Source organism: Sarcophilus harrisii, chromosome 5, assembly GCF_902635505.1.
Source record: "Sarcophilus harrisii chromosome 5, mSarHar1.11, whole genome shotgun sequence".
Classification (NCBI taxonomy): Eukaryota; Metazoa; Chordata; class Mammalia; order Dasyuromorphia; family Dasyuridae; genus Sarcophilus; species Sarcophilus harrisii.
In genome coordinates this window covers 105,048,632-105,069,906 of record NC_045430.1, presented here as the reverse complement: position 1 = coordinate 105,069,906, position 21,275 = coordinate 105,048,632, and the positions used below count along the sequence as shown (strand labels likewise).

Genomic DNA, 21,275 nt, shown 5'->3' with positions numbered 1-21,275 from the left:
AACATATGTGATTTTCACATGTCCTCTCTCATTCACTGTACCTTTAAACATACCCTCTGGCTCTGTCTTTTTGTCTCTATCTCTCCCTGCCTCTGTCATCTTGGTCTCTGTTTCTGTCTCTCTCTGTGTTTCTCTGTCTCTCTTTATGTGTCTGTCTGTGTCTTCCTTTGTGTGTCTCTGTCACTCTGTCGCTCCACACACACTTGTATACATATAACACATACACATATATACCTGTGTAGATACATTGGTATCCACTTAGGATTACATCTTTCTTTTTTTTTTTAACTCATGTAGTCTGGAATTTATTTATTTTTTAATGGCCGTTTATTTACAAGTTATATGTATGGGTAATTTTACAGCATTGACAATTGGCAAACCTTTTGTTCCAATTTTTCCCTTCCTTCCCCCCACCCCCTCCCCTAGATGGCAGGATGACCAGTAGTACATCTTTCTTTTAACAAATCTGCATTCCACAACTGTATCCTTTCACTCTACCCCTATTTCTAAAATATTTATTCAGGACTTTATTCAATCCACTAATTGGATCCCAATAAAACTTTCCTTATCAAATTTACACATTCTGGGTTTGTCTATCTGTTCTGTCAATAAATCAATTAATAAACAACAACTAGGGGTTGATACAGTTTGAAAGGCTGGGAACACAAAGATAAAAAGGAAAATCCCTGTCCTAAAAAGTTTAAATTCTATCATATGAGATAATCTTTACACATAAAAGTATATGTATGTGTATATCTATCTATCTATCTATCTATCTATCTATCTACGTGCATACATATGCACACATAATAATACAAAAGAGTTTGGGGAGGAAACACATTTAGGAGCTTGGGAAAAGCTATATTTAGAAGATGATATTTAAGCAAAATCTTAAAGAAAACAAGGGATGCCAAGAAATAAGGGATCTGAAGACAGAAGACTTGAAGGCTACACAAGTTCCAGAGGGCTCAGTAAAAGGGGTGGGCAGATATGACAAAGTATTGGAGGAGGGAGCAGAAGAAATAAATGGGAGAATGAGCAACAGGGATTGAAAATTAGGTTTTGTACTTCAGTAGGCTGGATTTATTGGCACAGGGATGACAGAATAAGAAGGATAGGAGTTAGCTAGATATTTGTCTGTATTCTTTATTAGAAATCAAGAATTTTCCTAGAGGTGCCTATTACTGGTGCCAAAGATAAATATCCTCTAAAGCTAATGGATCACTTCAGATCAAATACTTTTATCCTTTCTGCATCCTACCCTCAATCTTTGACCACATTTTGACATACCCATGTGTAGAGCTTAATGGAATTTTTTTTCACACACCTTCCCTGGAGACATAATTACCTAGGAATCACTTTCTAGTCATTCCTTTAGAAGAAAGAAATTGTGAAGAAAAGACTTATCTTTTCCAGGAGTAATTTCTCTAGAAATTCTACTTGAAGATATATCTCCATTTATCCAAAGGATAGTATCTCAGGCTACTAACTCCTCCCTTCCCCCTTTCCAGGAATATCTTTTCTTGGAACATGTAACTAGCTGTCCTTGCTTTCAGTTTACTACACACGCTACCTCAGCATTTTGGGTACTTTGGGAAATGATGAAATTTCCCCAGCTCAGTCAAGAGTTTCCTCAAAACCCAAATACTGTGTTAGCTCATGTGGTCTGCTGGAAGCAATAAGGGTAGTTCTGCACATATTTCATGGGATGATCTGTCACATCCCAAGTATCCATATTTTATAATATATCCTCTTATTTATTTTACCTTTTTTATTTACCCATTCAAGGAATCACAGAATTTCAGAATTAAAAGAACCCTTAGCAACTATTTAAATTCTTCCCAAAAATGTCCTCCACCACACATTGGACAAGAGATGACCCAGCATTTTCTTAAGATGTCTAATGAAAAACTGATCATTGTCTATGATGGCCAATCTACTAGTAGGTAATTTAAATTTTTAGTAAGATATCAAGTCTAAATTTGTAGTTGTAATTTCTAGTTTTGTTACCCGAAGTTAAAGAGAACAAGTTCATTTCTTCTTGTGTATTTGCAAAAAAGAAAAGAAAAGGAAGGAACAAAGAAGAGAAAAGAAGGAAAATGTTTTTTGCATATCCCATTGTCTTTAATCTAATCTTTCCAGGCTAAAGACCCCTACTTCCTTCCTCCTATAGGATTCCCCTTATTTCAATGTGGTGCCAAGACTAAGTATGTTTCACCACAGATGACCTTACAGGGTAATATGTCTTTCTGTGTCTTCTATAGTCCAACAATAGTCGTACAGAATATCAATAAATCATCCCTCAAGAAGCACTTATTAAGATGTGAACTATTATTGTGTATCAGGCACTATGCTAGATGCTAGGATACAGATAAAATGAATGAAATAGACCTTATTCACAAGAAGTAATAGGGGAGTAAATAAGTACACATATAAACATATACATACATTGGATCCAATATGTATAAAGAGAATAAATAAAAACAAATGAAAAACAAATAAATATAAGCAAATTACAGAGGGAAGACATTCACATTTGAGGGAATCAGGCAATGATTCTTCTGTTACTTTAGCTGTATTTTGAAAGAAGCAAAAGATTCTTTAATGAGAATATGAGGAGGGAGTGATTCTAGACATGATGGATGATCAGTTCGGGGACTGAGTGCCATGTGAGAAACAGAGAGAATGCCTATTTGTCTGGATCTTAGAGTACAAAAGAGTGAACAATATAAAAAGAGAATGTAGAAAGCATTAGGGCTAGATGCTAAAAAACCTTAAAAGGTAAATAGAGGAGATTATAGTTTATCCTAGAAGGGATGGGAGCCATTAGAATTTTTATTTTTTGAATAGAGGAGTGACAGAGTCATATCTCTGCGTAAGGAAAAGTTCCTGGACAATGGTATGGAGAATAGGTTGGAGTAATGAGAGACAATGCAGAAAGACCAGTTAGGAACTGATTTTGATTGAGCTCTGAAGCTAAGAGGATAGAAGTGATTGGAGGAGGGGAAGGGTCGAATTTAGAAAAAAAGGAGAGAGATGACAAACATGGATCCTGAGAAAGATGCATAAGATGCCCCTTCTGCCTTGATGTTTATAGGTCCTCCACTAAATAGTTGGGTTTTATTTTAATTTAGAATTATGTTGCAACTGAGGGTTAAATGTTTTGATAACTTTATCCTAGTGTGCAACAGAGAGCTAAAAATGATAGAGGAAGGGCAAAGCTCTGCTTAGTAAATGCAATTAGACAGTAATGAAAAAATAGAAATACATATGGTAAATACAGCCTCATTATCCTTTTGGCATTTTTGCCTACTGAAAGCACTATCTAGAAGATATGATCACTTGTATCAGGCAACTTTCCAGTATATTGAGTGTTCAATCTGTGAACTAAGAAGAGAATTTTATAGCTGTGCTGTGAATTTCTTTTTCTTTTAAGTACAGTCTTTAAATACACACAGTTGACTTTTGTTTGTTTGTTTTTAGTTTAGTTTTTGTTTTTAAACAACTTCACCTGCTCACATTTCTTAGCCTGGTCCTGCCATCATATTTCATCCCTGGAGTTCTGCTCTCCTGGGCTGCTGCCAGTAACACATCTGTTGCCCTTGATATTCTGCCAGATCTTGACAGGAAAGATGCCTAGGGCTTATGGGGCATGGAGATAGGGCAGATTTGCTTTCCCATTATCAAATTCTATGCAATTGCTTGCCTGAAAAATAGGTTTTGGTACTGTGCTACCTTTTATTAATGTGGCATTAACAAGGTAGCAAAGCTAGTTCTCTGAGGAATACTGTGATAGGGAAGAAGGGAGAATTATGAAGTATTCAAAGAGGGCTCTGAGAGGTCAGGAGAAAAGATGTTTGGAGAACTTCTCTAACTAGGCAAATTGGTGCGTTCCTCTAATCGCTCTTACTGAGGAGGCTGAGACTGGTGGGTCACTCGGGCTTGGGAATTCTGAGCTACAGCAAGGCAAAGCTGAAGTTCTATGTGGCTCCAGGATAGTACTGAGGGAGGTGCACACTATCCAGGGTCAGAAAAAGGAGCAATAGTGGGATTGGGTTAATGAGTGTCCACTACACTTCCAGTCTGAGAGAGACAGGGAAATCCAGTCTCAAAAATACCTCTCCAAAACAACAACAATAACCGTACCATCACCACCACCAACAAATCCTTGCTTCCTCTGTGTTAAGAACTATCAAAATGTAGTGAAAAGAATATTGCACTTGAAATCAGGAGAGACAAAGGTTTAAATCCTTATTAACTACTTATTAGCTATATGACCTTGGATATGATGCTTACTTTCTGATCCTCAATGTCATTTTCTGTAAAATGGGGGAAAACATACTTGAAGATTCATTATAAAGAAAGTACCTTTTAAACTTTTAATACTTTCTTCAGTGAGTTGTAATTTCATTAGGTGCATATTTCCTCTATCAATTATGGTGTAAAATAACTTGATAGACAATTGTCAGGAATTATCATGACTGAAAATTTCAACTTTATGGCTAAACTGATAGTTTTCTTACCTGGACTTAAGTAGATTGGTTTTTTTTGAGAGCAAAAATATGCTTACATTCCATGCTTTTCCAAATTGGTAGTATCTGCCACAGTTTTATTTTTGCTAGTATACCTTTTGAGAGTATAAGATAACCTTCCTATCCCCATCATATATCAAGGTAAAACTTAAATGGATAATAATCTTTGAGGTGCCATATAAATGTGATTCTAACTTTTAAATCTTGACCAAGTTATCTTCAAGTCCTTCAGGAAGTCGACTTTGTGTATATAAAATTTTATGACTAATTGACTCTCCATTGCTGGGAACTTCATTGAAATCAAATGTAACTCTAACCAGTAATGCTAGGAAAATCAATTAATATCATGCTGACACCATGAAATTCTGCAAGATTAAAATGTGAAAAGCATCAAACTGTTGGTCCTTTATCAGCAAGTAAAGTTCAGTGGCCTAATATTCACCTCCCAGTAATACTTAATGCCTTCATAGGCATATTTTTCTAGTCTACAGTTATGATGTGTCCACAATCAGGGTTGAATTTGCCCAGAGAACAATAGGGAATTTGCCTGAAGAATAACCAAAGGAAAACTGGTTTGTGGAATATACAACTTAGAAAGACCTTAACAATTCTGTAAGCCTGGGGGGAGAGTGGGGAAGAGGAAAGAAAAGTTAAGCAATTTCACTAAACTCACACAGATAGTAAATAGTAGAAACAGGATTAGAACCAGCATCTTTGCCCCTAAATTCAGTGGTCCACTACTTGCTTGGTGGAAAAGAAAAAGCACTAATTTAATCAAAAGATATGACTTTGAGCTGCAGCTAAAATATTTCATTTATCCAGGACTCTGTTTTTTATTGAAAAAAATGGGGGATAATACATTATCTAACTAATGGGGTTATTATTAGATAGGAATGAAATAATACATCTAAAAGAATCATTTTGAAAATAATAAATTGGTTTTTGGTGATCAATGTTCTTCAAGCACATTTCTAGTGGGCCATAGTATGCTGCTATCCTTGGTAACTCTAGTGCCTGATAGTTTGACATTATATAAATTTGGCTTGATTGTTTTCCAGAGAATATCCAACTATGTCTGGGTGTATAGGGGAATAAACCAGTTAAAACACATTGATTAAGTATCTACTTAATAGGGAATAGAAGTTCAAATGCAATAAAGGAAACAATGCCTGCCCACAAGGAACTTCTATTCTAACTGGAGACATCACTAGGAATAAATCCATATACAGAATAAATATAAAAATAATAAATTATCATGGGAGGTAGATTAAGGCATACTTATTCTGGTGATGCTGCATTGTTCAACATATATTTAGAATTCTTTCAAGGTTGTCATGTAAGTCTATGGCATATTGAATCAGTAAATCAATGAGCACTGTGCTAAGACCTACGGTACAAAGGCAAAAATAAAACAATCATTGCTTTGAAGTTATTCAGTGGTTGATAAATCTTAAATCACAGCCCAGTTTGAAATAGAGGGTACCATAGATCTTCATATTGTCAAAATGTGTCTAATTTGGAAAACAACTAAAATTTATTCAGAGCCACCTTTGATGAAAGGTGAGTGATCAAACTAAAAAATGTTTCCATTAAGCAGTAATGTCTTATTATAAAACAGTAAATAGGACTAACTTACGTAGCTTAAGAGCTGCTTCTGAATACTGAATTCTGAAAAGAGAAGTATGAATAACATTAAAGGCAATGTCAACAGAATCAGAATAGGTGTACAGTTTCTCAAGGGAACTAATTTGATGGGACTACCCTTCACTTGGATGTATAGTTTTGACATGTTTGCTAAAAACATCAAGTCATGGGACTACTAGGTGGCACAGTGGGTAGAGCACCAGCCCTGAAGGCAGGAGGACCTGAATTCAAGACACTTCACATTTCTTAGCTGGGTGACCCTGGGTAAGTCACTTAACCCCAACTGCCTTAGCAAAAACAAACTAACAAAAAAAGCCATATGATAAAGAATAGGTTCTAAAGAGCATATGTTAGAAGATGCTTCCTGGAGTTATTATTGCATAACATAATAATTAATAATGCTAATAATTATTAGTTAATTTTAATATCAGACAATACATTAATAACACATCAATATAACTTGACTGAATAATCAGTTTTAAAAATAGATTTGAAGAATACTAGAAGAATACTAGACTGAGAAGAAATATATATTACTAGAGATTAGGTGAATCTTGCTAAAATAAATCCCTAAACTTATTCCTCCCTGTTAAAACAATCTTTAATTAATCCTCATTATCTGCCAAATAAAGATTCCTTATCATAGTTTTGAAGGACTTCTATTCTCTGTCCTCAGCCCATCCTTCTAGATTATTTTACTGTTTGCCTACCTCTATACTTCACTTTACCCAACTTGGGCCACTTTTCCCCCAAAAGATAACCCTTGCTTTCCTGCCTCTGGGACTTCACTCATAATATTGCTTCTATGTATAATTCCATTCTCCATCCTCCACCCCCAACCAATCAAATTCCACCTCTTAAAATGTAGTCAATTTTGAAGACCCAATTCAAATGCTAACTTTTTCACAAACCTTCATTTGCACCTCTCATGTGATTTGTCATATTTTGCTTTATAGAGTAGTTATCTGTACACTTGTTTTATCTTCCCCCTTACTCTACTTTGCAGAATGTAAATTCTTCAGTACTATGATGTTCCAATCCTTAGTCTTCTTCCATCTTATCCACCTAAAACCTGTCACAGTCTGTCCCATACAGTAGCTGCACAGTAGGATTTATTAAATTAAATCGAAAAAGAGGATTTTGGGGGCTACTTTGTCTTTGACTTATATCTCTGAAGCCAGCTGCCGATCCTGAATAAGGAGCTAATTTCCAGAGAGTAGCCCAAAGGAAAAGTGAACCACAAGGGCTCTGTTCCATGTTCTCCAGAGAGCCACTTCTGGCAACTTGATTATGTGGATCTACCTGGTTGTTCCACTTTTAGTTTGTGGGATGATATAGAGAATAGACATTTTACTGGTTTTGGTAATCCATATCTTTTCTATAAATGTATTAAAGAGCTCTCCCATCTGTTTACTTGACTACAACCCTTGCGTCTCCCTCCCCCTCAAGTAAGGCAACACCTTCTCTCTGATTATATCACTTTCACCTTTCCAGATTTTTTAAATGGAGATTTAAATGGTATTTTTAAATACCCCATTTAAAAAATCTTCTCCTTTAGGAAGCACCAGGCATGAGGTTTAGCAGCACACGTCATGTGAACATGGAGCTAATTGTTATTGATTTCTTGGGCAGTTATGGTAAAGGAGCATTAATTATCATTAGCACAGTTGCATTAATGTTGTTGTAATGAGCACCCCTTTGGGAATTCTTCAGTGAGGAATGTGCTAATTATCAGATCATAGCAGCCAGCAGTGAAATGGGGTGGGGATTGGGGTGCAGGTGGCAGGGAGGATTTCACTGGCACACCTCTCAATTACCTTCATAGTTCTTGCTAATCTGAACATGTGTGCCACTATGAACACTGTAATAAAACAACTCGGAACACATGTTCTCTTGGCTATGCTTGATTAATTTGGGGCCCAATCCTATGAACCATTCTCCTCAGGTATGTATGGATGTCAGCTCATTGTACCTGGCTGGAACCTCCCCCCCCCCATTTCCTCCAAGCTTATAGGAAGAAGATACCTTCTAGAATTACAAAAATTTTAAATTACAAGGTACCTCAGAGATTATCTAGTCTAATAAAACTAGAAGACAAGAGTCTTCCCTACAACACAATTTGCTACACTATTTATTCAGGTAGCATTTATACAGTGATTTAAGTCTTGCAGATCACTTTACAGATATTATTTTGGGGGAAATTAGCTGGCACAGTAGATAGAGCCCTGAAGTCAAGAGTATCTGAGTTCAAATCCAGTCTCAACACTTTATACTTATTAGCTGGTGACTCTGGACAAATAATTTAACCCCAATTGCCTTGGGAAAAAAAACACTTAGAACACCAAAAACCCAGATATTATCTTATTTTTATCCCTATGACAACCCTAGGACATGTATATATATATAAAATTTTACAGTTGAAGAAACTAAAGCAAACAAAAATTAGATGACTGGCCCATGCTTTGAACTCAGGTTATCCTGATACTAAAAATAAATGTCATATAATTTCAAGTGGACTTTCAAGGCAGGGAGGAAATCTTAATCTTCTCTAATTCCTTATTTCCCACAGAAACACTTGCAAACCTCTTCTTTCCTCAAACCTTGATTCTTACTTTACTGAGACAAGTAAAGCCATTTGGCATGTACTCCCTCTTCTCCCCTTGCATTTATCTAAAAACACCTTGACTCCAGTCTGTTAATTAGATAGCTCTTCTTCTTGTACAGACCAAAACCTCTCTGCATGCACCCTTGATCCCATCCCCTACTGTCTCCTCCAGTAAATTTTCCTATCAGTCATCACCATTTCCTCCAACCTTTAATCTTGTTCAATATTCTAGTTTTTACCCCTATTATCTTCAAATATGTCTAAGTCTTCACCCTTAAAAGTCATCTACTGGACTCTACCTATCTAAATAAGCAGTCACCTTCTATCTCTTTGCCCTTTCTCAGTTAAATTCCTAGAAATTTATCTATATTGGTAGACTCTGCTAAATCCTCTTCTTATTAATCCTTTATAGTCTGTCACCTTACCTCATCACTCAACTAAAACTGCTTTGTCCAAGCTGCCAATTCAATTTGTTTCCTCAGATCTCATCCTTTTTTACTTCTCCATTACATTAAAAAGTTCTAATGATTTTCTCTTCCTGAGAACTCACTTCTCTCTGAGTTTTCATGGCCTGATTCTCTTTCTATCTGTCCAACAACTTCTTTTTAATATCCTTTGCTGATTGTTTGGGACAAAAAGACCCACCCAATTTGACTACTACAGAGATCACTCATAGAAAGCAGAATTATTATTAGATTCTCGAGAAGCGGATCTATCCCATCCTGGTCTGCGAGCCAAATTTCACAGCAAGATAGGGCCAGAGCCTTGAAAATGCTTACAGCTTTTATACATTTCAGACAAAGAACCTTCAAAATCCTGCCCTCTATATGTTGTGATTGATCACATAAGTCTACTGTTCCCCTAGTTGGCCAGTGGAATGTAGTAGACAAGGTGATATACAGTTTTTTGGCCACTCCCTTCGTTGGACAATGGAGTATAGTCCAGGCCTTATCTAAAATCACGTGATTCTGGAGAAGCCGAAACTGAGGCCTGTAGGCTTGATCTACTTTAGCTAACAGTGTCTGATCAATATGTGCTTAATCTGTAAGTTCTTCACCTTTTCCCACATAATATCATATCCCCTATTTGTGAGTAATTTTTTTTAAGTTCTCCTCTAGGCCATATTCTCTTTCTCTACTTTATCTCTTAATGATCTTACCCTCTTGGGTTTGATTATCATATCTATGCTGATGATTCTGGATCTCTATATCCAACCCAGTCTCTCTTCCACATCACCAACTACCCATTTGACATTTTAAATTGAATTTCCTGGAGACATCTCAAACTCAATGTATTCAAACCAAAACTCATTATCTTTTCTTTAAGGCCACCTGTCTTTCAAAATTCCCTGTTTCTGTCAAGGTCTTCACCTTCCTTTTAGTCTCCACCACTCCCAGTTCATAAATTTAGTTTTATCCTTGATTCCTCACCTCTCTCATCTCAAATATCCAGTTACTCAATATATTTGGTCATTTGTACTTCCTTAACATCTTTGAAAGCTGTTCCATTCTCTCTGCTAACACTTTAATATCAAGAGTCCAGCTTCTCATCCTCTCTTACCTAGACTATTGTGATGGCTTCATATAGCTGTCCAATTGATTTTCTTCAACTGCAAGTCTGACAATCCTAAACTCAGCCAGCACTCTCCAGCAGTTCTTTATCATATCTAGTATAATAAATAAATGTTTTGGGGGCAACAGTAGATAGAGCACTGATCCTTGAGTTCAAATATGGCCTCAGACAGTTTACATGACATGACATGACATGAGCAGTATTCTTGATTACCTGAAAGGAAGGAAGGAAGAAAGGAAAAAAGAAAGGAAGGAAGGAAGGAAGGAGGGAAGGAAGGAAGGAAGGAAGGAAGGAAGGAAGGAAGGAAGGAAGGAAGGAAGGAGCGAGAGAGGGAAGGAAAAAGAAAAAGTGAAGAAAGGAGGGAAGGAAGGAAGGAAGGAAGGGAAAGAGAGAGAGAGAGAGAGGAAAGAAAAAGAAAGAATGGAAGGAAGGAAAAAGAAAGAAAGGAAGAAAGTCTTTTGTTTGACATTTAAAGTTTTTCATAATATGGCCCCTACCTAGTTCAACCTTCTCATGTTCTACAAGTCAGTCAACCTGGCCTTCTCTCTGTTCCTGATTCATGGTATTCCATCTCCTATCTCTCTCTATCTTTACACTGACCTTCTCCCATGATTGAAAAACATTACCTCCTCATCTGTACCTCTTTCATTAAATCTTTCATTTCCTTCAATACACCTTTAGCACCACCTTCTGTACAATGTCTTTCCTGATTTCCCCTAACTTCTGGTGATTTTCCTCCTTAATTACCCTGTATTTTAAAATATTTTCCCACATATACATTTATTTTATAGATAAACTTATATATATATATATATATATATATATATATATATATATGTGTGTGTGTGTGTGTATACACACACACACACACACACACACATATCCATGTATATTTTCTCACATATAAGATCCTTGAGAAAAGGGATTTTTCCATTCCTGTTTTTATAATTTCAGAGTTTATCACAGTTCCTGGTTCATAGGAGATGTTTAATAAATGCTTGTTGATTGATTGATTTATTGATGTGCTCTGCTCAAGAATTGAGGAAGCCTATATATATTTGAATCTTCATGAATTATGTGTGTTACTTATCTTCAAAAGATCCTCAGAGAGCATCTTCCTTCTTCCAGTTATTCTGAAGTTGCTCTCTAGTTTTCCTTTCAAAACTTTACAGCTTTTGCCTCCCTTAGCTTATCCTGGAGCTGCTCTCTATTTTTTCTTTCAAAAACGCTATTGTTTTTGCCTCCTCAGCATCTTTCAACCCCTATGCTATGGTAAGGATAAAGGTACAGGTTGTAATAATAGGTTTCTCCTAGACACTCCCCTAACTCTGGGGAAATTGGCTGTAACTTTATGAGTATCCTATACCTAGTATCTAGTATTTTAGATCTTAGTTCTCTGGTTTTTCAGAAAAATCTAAGCAAAGTTATGTTCTGTACCAGGTCTGACCAACTGGAAACAGAATTGGGAAAACTTTGAAATAAATGAAATTTGTTTTTGAGATGTCCTCACCATTTTCAGTATATGCTCAATTAGCATGCAGCACAATGTTTATGATATATATATATATATATTATTGAATATGTATCAGATTAACTCTGATGTATATTTTATTTGACCCAGCAGTGTTTATGAATGTTAGATTTTGTGTATCATGGTTATTTGCTCACAGTTTTAAAAAAGAGAGAAATTCTTTTGGCATTCATTTCCTCCCTATATTTGCCTTCCTTTTTTAAGTTTTTATTTCTTGTTATTTTTCCTAGTACTTTTTCATATTTCATTCTCATACTATCTTGTAATTTCACTGTTTCCCTTCCATGTCTTGTTTTTTAATTTTATTTTCTTCTTTCTGCTTTATTACTTGAAAGTTCATTTCTCTGAATTTACTGCTCCTACTTCCCACTCTTCTCTCTATGCGTTGTTCTAAGTCTTCATACATTTCTTCTTCTGCATTGAAGCTTTTTTTTTCCTATTTTGATATATATTCATTTTAGCTTCCTAACAGAACAGAGTTGGAGGCATAAGATTTTTATAGCATTGTTTCTAACAAACCTATATCCATGCTTAATCTTTCTCTCTCTCTTTTTATATTTCTAGGTATCTAATCAATGTGACTTTTGAGGGGAGGAATCTGTCCTTCAGCGAGGATGGCTACCAGATGCATCCCAAATTGGTGATAATCCTTCTGACCAAGGAGAGGAAATGGGAGAGGGTAGGACATACCTTTGGTAATTCTCAGACTAAGGTAGAGAGGAGAGAATGTAAATTGGGTGGAGGAAAGATACTTCCACAGGACTTGAACTTGAACTTCCACATTGGAGAGACCAGATCATTCTCTAATTTCAGGATGGACAAATATACTAATACCTTTGGTAACATAGCTGGTTCACAAATGTATATCTTCATTCTTATGTTAGTTTTCATAAGAGGCTGCTGGCTCTAAAGGGAATTATATTCATTTTTGGTTCTGCGCTAGCTTAGCTTTGAACTCTGATTTTTAGTAGATTATAAATATATAGTAGAATTAATTTGAGGGTAGAAATCTTGCCTCCAGTATAATTGAGATGGAGAGTATCTTATGTACTCTGCTTGTAGCCACTTAATAAGAGCAACCAAATGATCAGGTAGACTAGGGAATTGATTACTTGATTTGATATGGTGTCTTGAAATGTTACAATTAGAGATTCATTCTTGTGGTTCATACTTAACGGTAGTTTTCCTAGTCCTCCAGGAAAATGAAAATATCAGTGAAAAGGTTGAAAGCTTCCACTGCTATTTGAAAAAAAATATTGTAGCTAATTGAGAGTGAGGGCCCTGGTTGTCTCTCTCATATCTCAAATCTGAGAAGAGACGTACTTGAAAGAACTGTTCTCTTAGTAAAAGAACAAATGGCCTCACATCACAATCTTATCTCTGTGGTTCTGTTACCTAAGTATGTGAACGGGATATATTGAATAATAAGCAGAATTGAGGGTCTTACACTTCAGACGGAAAGCTTTCACTACACACCAAAGTCACTTGTTTATTAGCTACAGGTTGTTCATTTTCCTTGGCTTTTAATGGCTGCTGTGCTAGCATTTCCTCCAAAGCGATTCCCTCCTCCCTGAGTTTATTTCCCTCTTATTCTAGCTGCTTTTCTCTAATGCAGAGGAGATAGAATAATTCAAAATGTATTGTGGAATCCAGATGTGTAAAAAGATCTTTATGTTTATCTCCAGAGGAGGAATTAGTGTTACTGAGATTGTGTGAAAATGCATCCAGCAGGCTCATGTTGTGAACAAGGTTCTTTTTAAAGATTGAACTACTACAATGTTCTGTTAATCCCATTTCCTTCATAAATCCTTGGGACTTTGAATCCATAAATTTAACAAATACAGTTCAGTTCAACATATACTCACAGAATACCTGCTATTTATAAAGCATTGTTCTTGGTTTCAGGGGTCCAAGAATAAAAAATAAAAATAGCACCTCTCTTGCATCTTCAACTGTTCTCTAACACTGTTTACCCTTTATCTAGCCCTAAGAAACCAAACAAATAAACAAATAAAATCTTTTTTTTGTCCTCTTATTGTATCTTGAACCTTCAGTGCCAAACCCACCACCTGACTACTAACTAAACCTTTGCAAATTTGTTTCTATTACCACAATTCCATGGAAATTTGTCTCTCAAAGTCTTTTCATGACTTGATTGACAAAATAAGTTTTGCATAATCTCATCCTCCTTGATTTCTGAATGATTTATCCAGTGAATTTGTTGACACTGTGTAGTACAATGCAGATCTTACTAGTCAGTGAATCAGGAGATCTGATCCCAGTTCTACTTATGAAAGAATGATTTATCTATGTGATTTATATAGTAAATTATGTTTTTTTCTGTGTACCTCAGTTTGCCTGTTTGTTAAATGAGGGGGATTGATATAGATAACTCTAAGAACTCCCTGAAGTCTAAAATTCTATTAGTCTTTTCCTGTTGGCTTCTATGACCTTTTTCCTTTCCATTCTTGTCTTTCTTCCAATTTGTCAATCCTTTCCTTCCCCCATTCATATCTTCTTAATAGTAAGCAATTGTCTAAGATTCTGTAACTGACAATTTTCTCTTTCCATTCCAAAGGGTTCTATAATATTATTTGTTTGGGAAACCCAAATACACTACAATCCTGCCTTCTATGCTATGCTCTAAACATGGATTGTTTAAAATAAGTACATTTTGTTGCTTCACTGCAGTTTGTCCCAATTCAGAATGTCCCAAACTGACTTCTGGGCCTCAGTTTCCTTATTTACAAAATAAGAAGAATGGACTAGATCATTGCTGAACTTCCTCCCAGCTCTAATTTTTTTCATAATTTTCAGTTTCATACAGTGGAAGAATAAAAGGTAAAAATCAGGAAAAAGATAAGGTGATCTATGGATGATGATAAAAGGACCAAAGCTGCTAGTTGAAGACAGCTGTTACTTGCATGTGTCTATGCTGAAACAATTTAATAATGTGTTTTTAGCCACTTTGTTCCTTTCCTAAAAAACTGTAATATAGTAGGAGTGATCATAAGAAGAGATCATGAGGGAGCTCATACGCTCCCCAAATTTGGAATGAGGTTTTCACCATGCAGTTATCAGAGTACTTCAAAATCTCAAGGATGGTGAAGAACCTTCAGGATAGGGTATGATCTAGTAAACTGTTTCATGCAAGAAATAAGTTCTACCTATTGAAATGTACTTTCTGGAACATTACCTTATACTTGTAAAAATCGCAATTTTTTAAAGCCACAGACCTGTCCATCTGCTTCATTTAGAAAGTTATGTATTGCAGTCTGTTGCAATTAGACACTTAGGCCAGCACTTTTTGAGCTATTAGAAGAGGATAAAAGGTTAGAAAAAGAAATAAAACACTAGATAAGAATTGATATTCATTAAGAGATATGTATGTCTCTTAATGGGATTTGAATTCGAGATCGAATCTAGCTTTAGATGCTTCCTAACTCTGTGACTTCTGTTTATCTCAGTTTCTTCAACTTCAAAATGTGGATAATTTTATAAACATTTTCAAGGTGACTGATTCAAAGATCAAATGAGACAAAAATTGCAAACAGCACAATGCCTGATAATTTTATAAATGCTCTTTAACTATTGTTAACTAACAAACTAATAATTTTGTGTGTGTATCTATGTATAAAAATTTCTATCTTTAAATTTAATGGAGGGGGGTGGTGCTGGTCGTGGCCAGAAAAACTATCCCTCAGTAGAGCCAAGAGTATTATCAGGAATGCAGAAAATGCTCAGAAAAGCATTTAGCGTTCTGGGGCTTGATCACAACCTCTCTTGGTTTGCTCAATTGCTACTGCTCTGTGCTTCCATTTCATCATCCCTAAAATGAGGATAATAAAACTGAAATGTAGGAGGGGTGTGTTCTGAGTAATAACTTTGAGAAATTATGATGGTGCATTCTGAAGATGAAAGATGTAAACAGAGCTTAAATAGAGCAGTCTAGGTCAAAATTCAAGGGGACTATGTATGATACAATTTCTCCACATTTTCTCTATACCCTACTACAAAAAGAGGTCACATCCTCTCTATGAAATTTCCTCCTTCCTAGGGAGGAATGCTCTCAGTTCATGGTATTGTAATTTTCAGGACCCTCCTTAATTAACTCTGATATCATGGTGAATTAACAATGAATTCTGGTAAGACCCATCTGAAGATACCCAAGAAAAGATAGGAGTTATAGGTGACCATCTATACCTCTTAGAAGTAATACTGTGAAATATTAAATACCCTGGTCCTTCCCTCCCCCAATAGCAAAACAAAAGGGGGTTTGCTTTTATTATTGAAGCTGTAAGATTTAGACAGCAGTGTTAGAGAGTATTAATTTGCTTCTTTCAGTTTCTGGAGCAAGACAGTTATACTGTCTACTACCTCCATTCCCTCCAAACTCCAAATCCCCATATATATTGGAACCTAAGGACTATATAATGCATTACTGTGGAAATTCTGTGGTCTCTTCCCTGCTCCATACAAAAGAACCCAACACCAAACAAAAACAAACAAACAAACAAATAAACAAAAAAACCCAGAAGCTTTCTTCTTCCAAAACTGACAACTGGTAGACACTTGGGAGTGAGGAAGGGTGTTGTGCAGTGCAGGGGATGTGCACTCTACCTTGTCATATTAGGGAGCATTTGGGGCACATCCTGGCTCACTTCTTCAATTCCAGAAGGAATTTTTGAACAAACTGAAGCTGGAACCATTGACAGATCCATGTGCTATTTTTAATCACTTTGACCTGAGTACTTGGATCAAGAGACTAGAAAACAAACCTGATTAACAAAGGCTTAGAGAATTAGGGATCATTTAGTTAGATAAGGAAAAGGCTAAGATTGCTATTTTTTCTAACAAAGTATATTAATTATTGTGTAGAAGATTGGGACAAGTTGTTTTCCATTTTTTGACAGTAGAATCAAAGGATATATATTTAAGCTAAGACTGAGAGAATTGATATGAGATATTAGGAAACATGCATTTTTGTTTTCTTTTTTTAATCATCAATTTTTCCCTTACAATTTTTAATGTATATGCTAAATGTTAACTACATTAAAAGCCCTTTTAGTTTATCTTAACCAATTCTTTTCACCCTTTGTTCATCAAATTCAGCAAAAATCAACATGATTGAAAATATCACGAGGATATAACATTATATATGCATACATATGTTCTGGAATTTCTTTCCCAACCCCAACAAGCAATGGCAGATGGAGCCCTAAGATAGATACTATATCTTTCAAAAGGTTCTAGGGACAGACCTGAGATGCTGGGAGATGTCTTTCTAATATTTAATCTTATGAGTCCCAATTGATTACGAATCCCCCCAAAGATTAACAGCAATTAGCTTTTATTTATTTTTTACTTTGGTGTGACAATTAAAGCATTCTGCTCCATTTTCCTTCTCCCTTCCCCCCCAAGAAAAAATATGTTTATGTCTGTAACACTCTCCCAATAAGTACAGAAAGAGCTGGGGGAAAGTGGTCTCAATCTTAGAGAATAAGGGTGGCAAATGGTAACTGATATCTCTTCAAAATATTTTTTTCTTCTGGAGTCGTCAAGATATTCCCTTGAGTTAGCATGTAATTTTTCTGCTAGTCTCCTTGTAGAACCTTGAATCTGCCTTTGCTTATCACATGCAATCAATCCTTGGCTCCTAATGCAGACACTGCCATCAGCCCTTGTTTTCTCAAGGACACTAGTAGGAAGCCTAAGAGAGTTGAAATCATCTGGTCCTTCTAAATTCTGGAAGTTCTCTTTTAGGGGCAAAGGCAGGGAGAGTGGGGAGGAAAATGCAGCCAAGAAGGCTGGAACTATGGTCCCTTTCCTTCCTCCTCTTCCCTAAGGATTCCTTTTCAGAAGACTGGCTGGAAAGCTTTCACTTTAAGATATTAAACATCCAAATCTTTGATTCCAAGGTAGCTTACTGGTTTTATACAAGGACCACATCCCTCTTGATTTCTTTTTCAATTTAACTGAAATGCCTTTAATAGAATAGAGATGGCCAGATCTAGTTCATACTTCTGATTGATTCAATTGTGAAATGTTCTCACCTAAAAAGAGTGCCAGGGCTTAGCATTTTATTCTAAATGACTTGGAGTATTTATGCAGGTTGAACCTATTCTTAGAAATGCATAGGTACAAAACGAAGTACAATTCTCTCTATGATTCTTAGCATTCATCCCACATGTCATCTAATACCATTGTGATCATAAGAAAACCTCTATATTTTTGCTCATCCCAAGTAGCTATGAAACCATTTTCCAGGGTCCTTTTATCACAACTACTCTGTAAAGAAATTCCAGATCCTAATAATTTAACTATGAGACAATTTACCCTATATAGTTTTTTAGTTTTTTCCAAGAAATATGTATCTATTGATTTAGTGATTCAGATTTTACCTAGAGTGGGCATATCAAATTATTCCCCAACAGTTTTTCCAATAATTACCTAGAGGCATTTTCTTGGTCTAATTTTTTTATATTAAATGCTTTATCTAGATTTTCTTTTCTTTAAAATGTTTCTAAATTTGGAGTTGGGATTAAAGATATATACATAAAATATTTATATATTTTTCTAACAATCATTTTGTTAGAAGATTTTAAGGCAAAGCTCAATTCCTTTAACTCTGTGTAAATTATATTTCCTCTTTTTTTTTGTATTTTCTAATGAGGGTGAATATTCTATGTGATTCTAAAGCACCTTAAGAGGTGATTTTTCCTCTAAACCACTTGCAAGAGTCTCTCTTTATGGGTAAAACTCTTGGTTTTGGTAAAAATGTATCTGGTTAAGTTGATTTTGACATTTTTATCTCTAACGGTACTTAACTGTTACTTAACTTAACTATATACTTAACTATATAGTCTGTTCCTTCATTTTAAGGATTCTGGGAACTTTTTCTGAGTAATTTTCTAGAAAATAATGATTAAACATGTTCTTTGTATTTTTCTAATAATCTAATGACTCTTAAAAGAGAAAGGAAATGAGCATTTATTAAGCACCTATGATGTTCTAGGCACTGCAGCAGTGCTTTACCAATATTATCTTACTTCATCTTAAATTATCTCTCTGGCTTCTTTGTTCAAATTTTGATATCTTTGCCTATAGTGTTTTTAAATCTTTTCAGCTTCTTTGTCCTTTGATGATATTTTACTGTATCTTCTGCCATTTTGGCCCATTAACATTTGGATCTGAGAATTTTCATTCCTCTTCTTGCCTTCTACTTTCTAAAAAAATTGGTTATCAAATTGTTGTACTTCCTTTTTACTGAGGCTAGATTTTTGCTTACAGACAAAAGACCATTCTCTAAGTCCCCCTTCCCCAAAAGCCAGCCTTTCTTCATTGACATCAGAGACTTCATTTGCTTTAAAATGATTTTTATATTATTTAACAGTATATTATTTGTGCCATGCACAATTCATTTTCCTCCTATACTCATTTCTAGTTGTTTTTTTTTTTCCCTTGACTTAGAGGCCATTTTCTCTGCCTGTCTCTCCCTCTCTCAGAAAATTAATACAGTTTGTTTCAAGGGAGCAGCTACTTCCCAACAAATACCTATACTAGTAACCTTATTAAACACATTCTCATTGAAAGTTTGTAAATTATTAATAGAAATAAATAGGATGTCCTTTGTAGTGCAGTGCTAACATTGCCTATTACGTTAGGGCTGATTTTATTCAATCTTTGCCTCTATGACTGATTTATAATGTCTTAGTGATTATCTACATTATTCTTTTGCTCTGCTTTCTCATTCTCCATTGTTTCAAATTATGTCATTAAAAATAAACTTTATATTCTAAGGAATATAAGGAATATACACTCCCAATTTTTGCCTCTGTGTGTGTGTATAAAATGTAGCTTTTTGCTATCATAAATAATATTGCTATGAACATTTTCTACATCTAATAAAAGGATATAATGCTCTCCTCTTCCCCCCAGTTCAATTGATATAGTCACAGAACAGCCATACCTGATGAAGTTTTAATGGGGTTAGAATGAGATGCCAAATGATCCCAGTGATCCCTTTATGAGATGCAAATACCTCTCTGAGTCAAGAAGGGAACAATTGGATAAGTAAACACATTAACAATACCCCTTGGGGGCTTTGAAAGCTAAGCCCTGGATGAATTTCAACTGTTTGAGAGTGGGAGAAATTCTAGCCAAGGGACATTTTGTGGAGGAGATACTTCTTTGGGAAAGGGAAGGGAAAGGAGGGAACTTTTTTCTCCCTCCTTATTGGTCCTGGCATCTAGCAGCAGAGCAGGACACACCCCATTCAGCAGTTCAAGAGTTTGCCAGTTGAAGAGTTTTGAAGTCCAATTAGGAAATACAGACATATTCCAAATTGAAAAGGGCCAGTCACTCAAAGACAATTCCCTGATAGTAATGCAGAAATTATGGAAATGAGTAGACCCTAAGAATTCAGCTGAGCCACAGATCCAGCAAACAGTATATCTACTCTTATCCTGTGTGAAGACTTTAATAAAGAATCCCAATCTCTGAACTATTGAAAGTTATTGGTTATCTTAGTCACACATATTTAAAAATAGTAGTCACACTACTATTGTAATTGTAATGTTGAACGTACTTTTCTTATGGATGCTACATATATTTATAAGAAATTGCCCCCAGGGGTAGCCAGATGGTGCAGTGGATAGAGCATTGGCTCTGAAGTCAAGAGGACCTGAGTTCTAATGTGACTTAAGACATCTGACACTTACTAGTTGTGTGAACCTGGGCTATGGAGAAAGTAGCATAAAGGGGATATTTTCAAACGTGATTCTCTTCTTACCATTCTTAGAGTAGAATCTCTAATAAGAACAATTTAATTACTTTTCTCATTTATCTCCAAATTGTTTTTCATGACAGTTGAATCAAATCATAATTCCATAGACAAAAAAATAGCATGTTTCCTGCACACCTTACTATTTTAATGGGATTGTCTCTCCTTTGGGAGCAGTTAGATGACTCAGTGGATAGAATACTGTGTTAGGAGACAAGAAGACCTGAGTTCAAATCTAGTTTCAGAAACTAACTAGTTGTGTGATCATGGGCAAGAGAATAAACTATGCCTTAATCCACTGGAGAAAGAAATAGCAAACCACTTTACTATATTTGTAAAGAAAACCTCATGGACAAACATGGTCCATAAGGTCACGAAAAGTGAAACATGACTGACTGAACAATAACAATACTATTCTTTAGCATCCTTGGTGGATGGGAGGTAATGACCCTGGATTATTTTAATTTATTTTTGTAAATCTGGTTTTTAGCAATTTCAAATATGTTTTCAGATACTGTTGATTATTTATATTTTTTCTTTTGAATACTGTTCATAATCCTTAACCCATTTTCTAGTAGTAAATGACTCCCAATCTTATAGTTCTATTGG

At 35.5% G+C, this 21,275-nt stretch overlaps 1 protein-coding gene across 2 annotated transcripts in view; it reads left to right on the top strand.

Moving 5' to 3' along the window:
- GRIN2B (glutamate ionotropic receptor NMDA type subunit 2B) overlaps nucleotides 1-21,275 on the top strand; it is a 661,880-nt gene that overhangs the window by 449,116 nt on the left and 191,489 nt on the right. For both annotated transcript variants that reach the window (XM_031938228.1, XM_031938229.1), the window contains exon 5: nucleotides 12,449-12,563. In XM_031938228.1, the coding sequence (XP_031794088.1) occupies nucleotides 12,449-12,563 (115 nt within the window). The remainder of the gene's footprint in view (nucleotides 1-12,448; nucleotides 12,564-21,275) is intronic.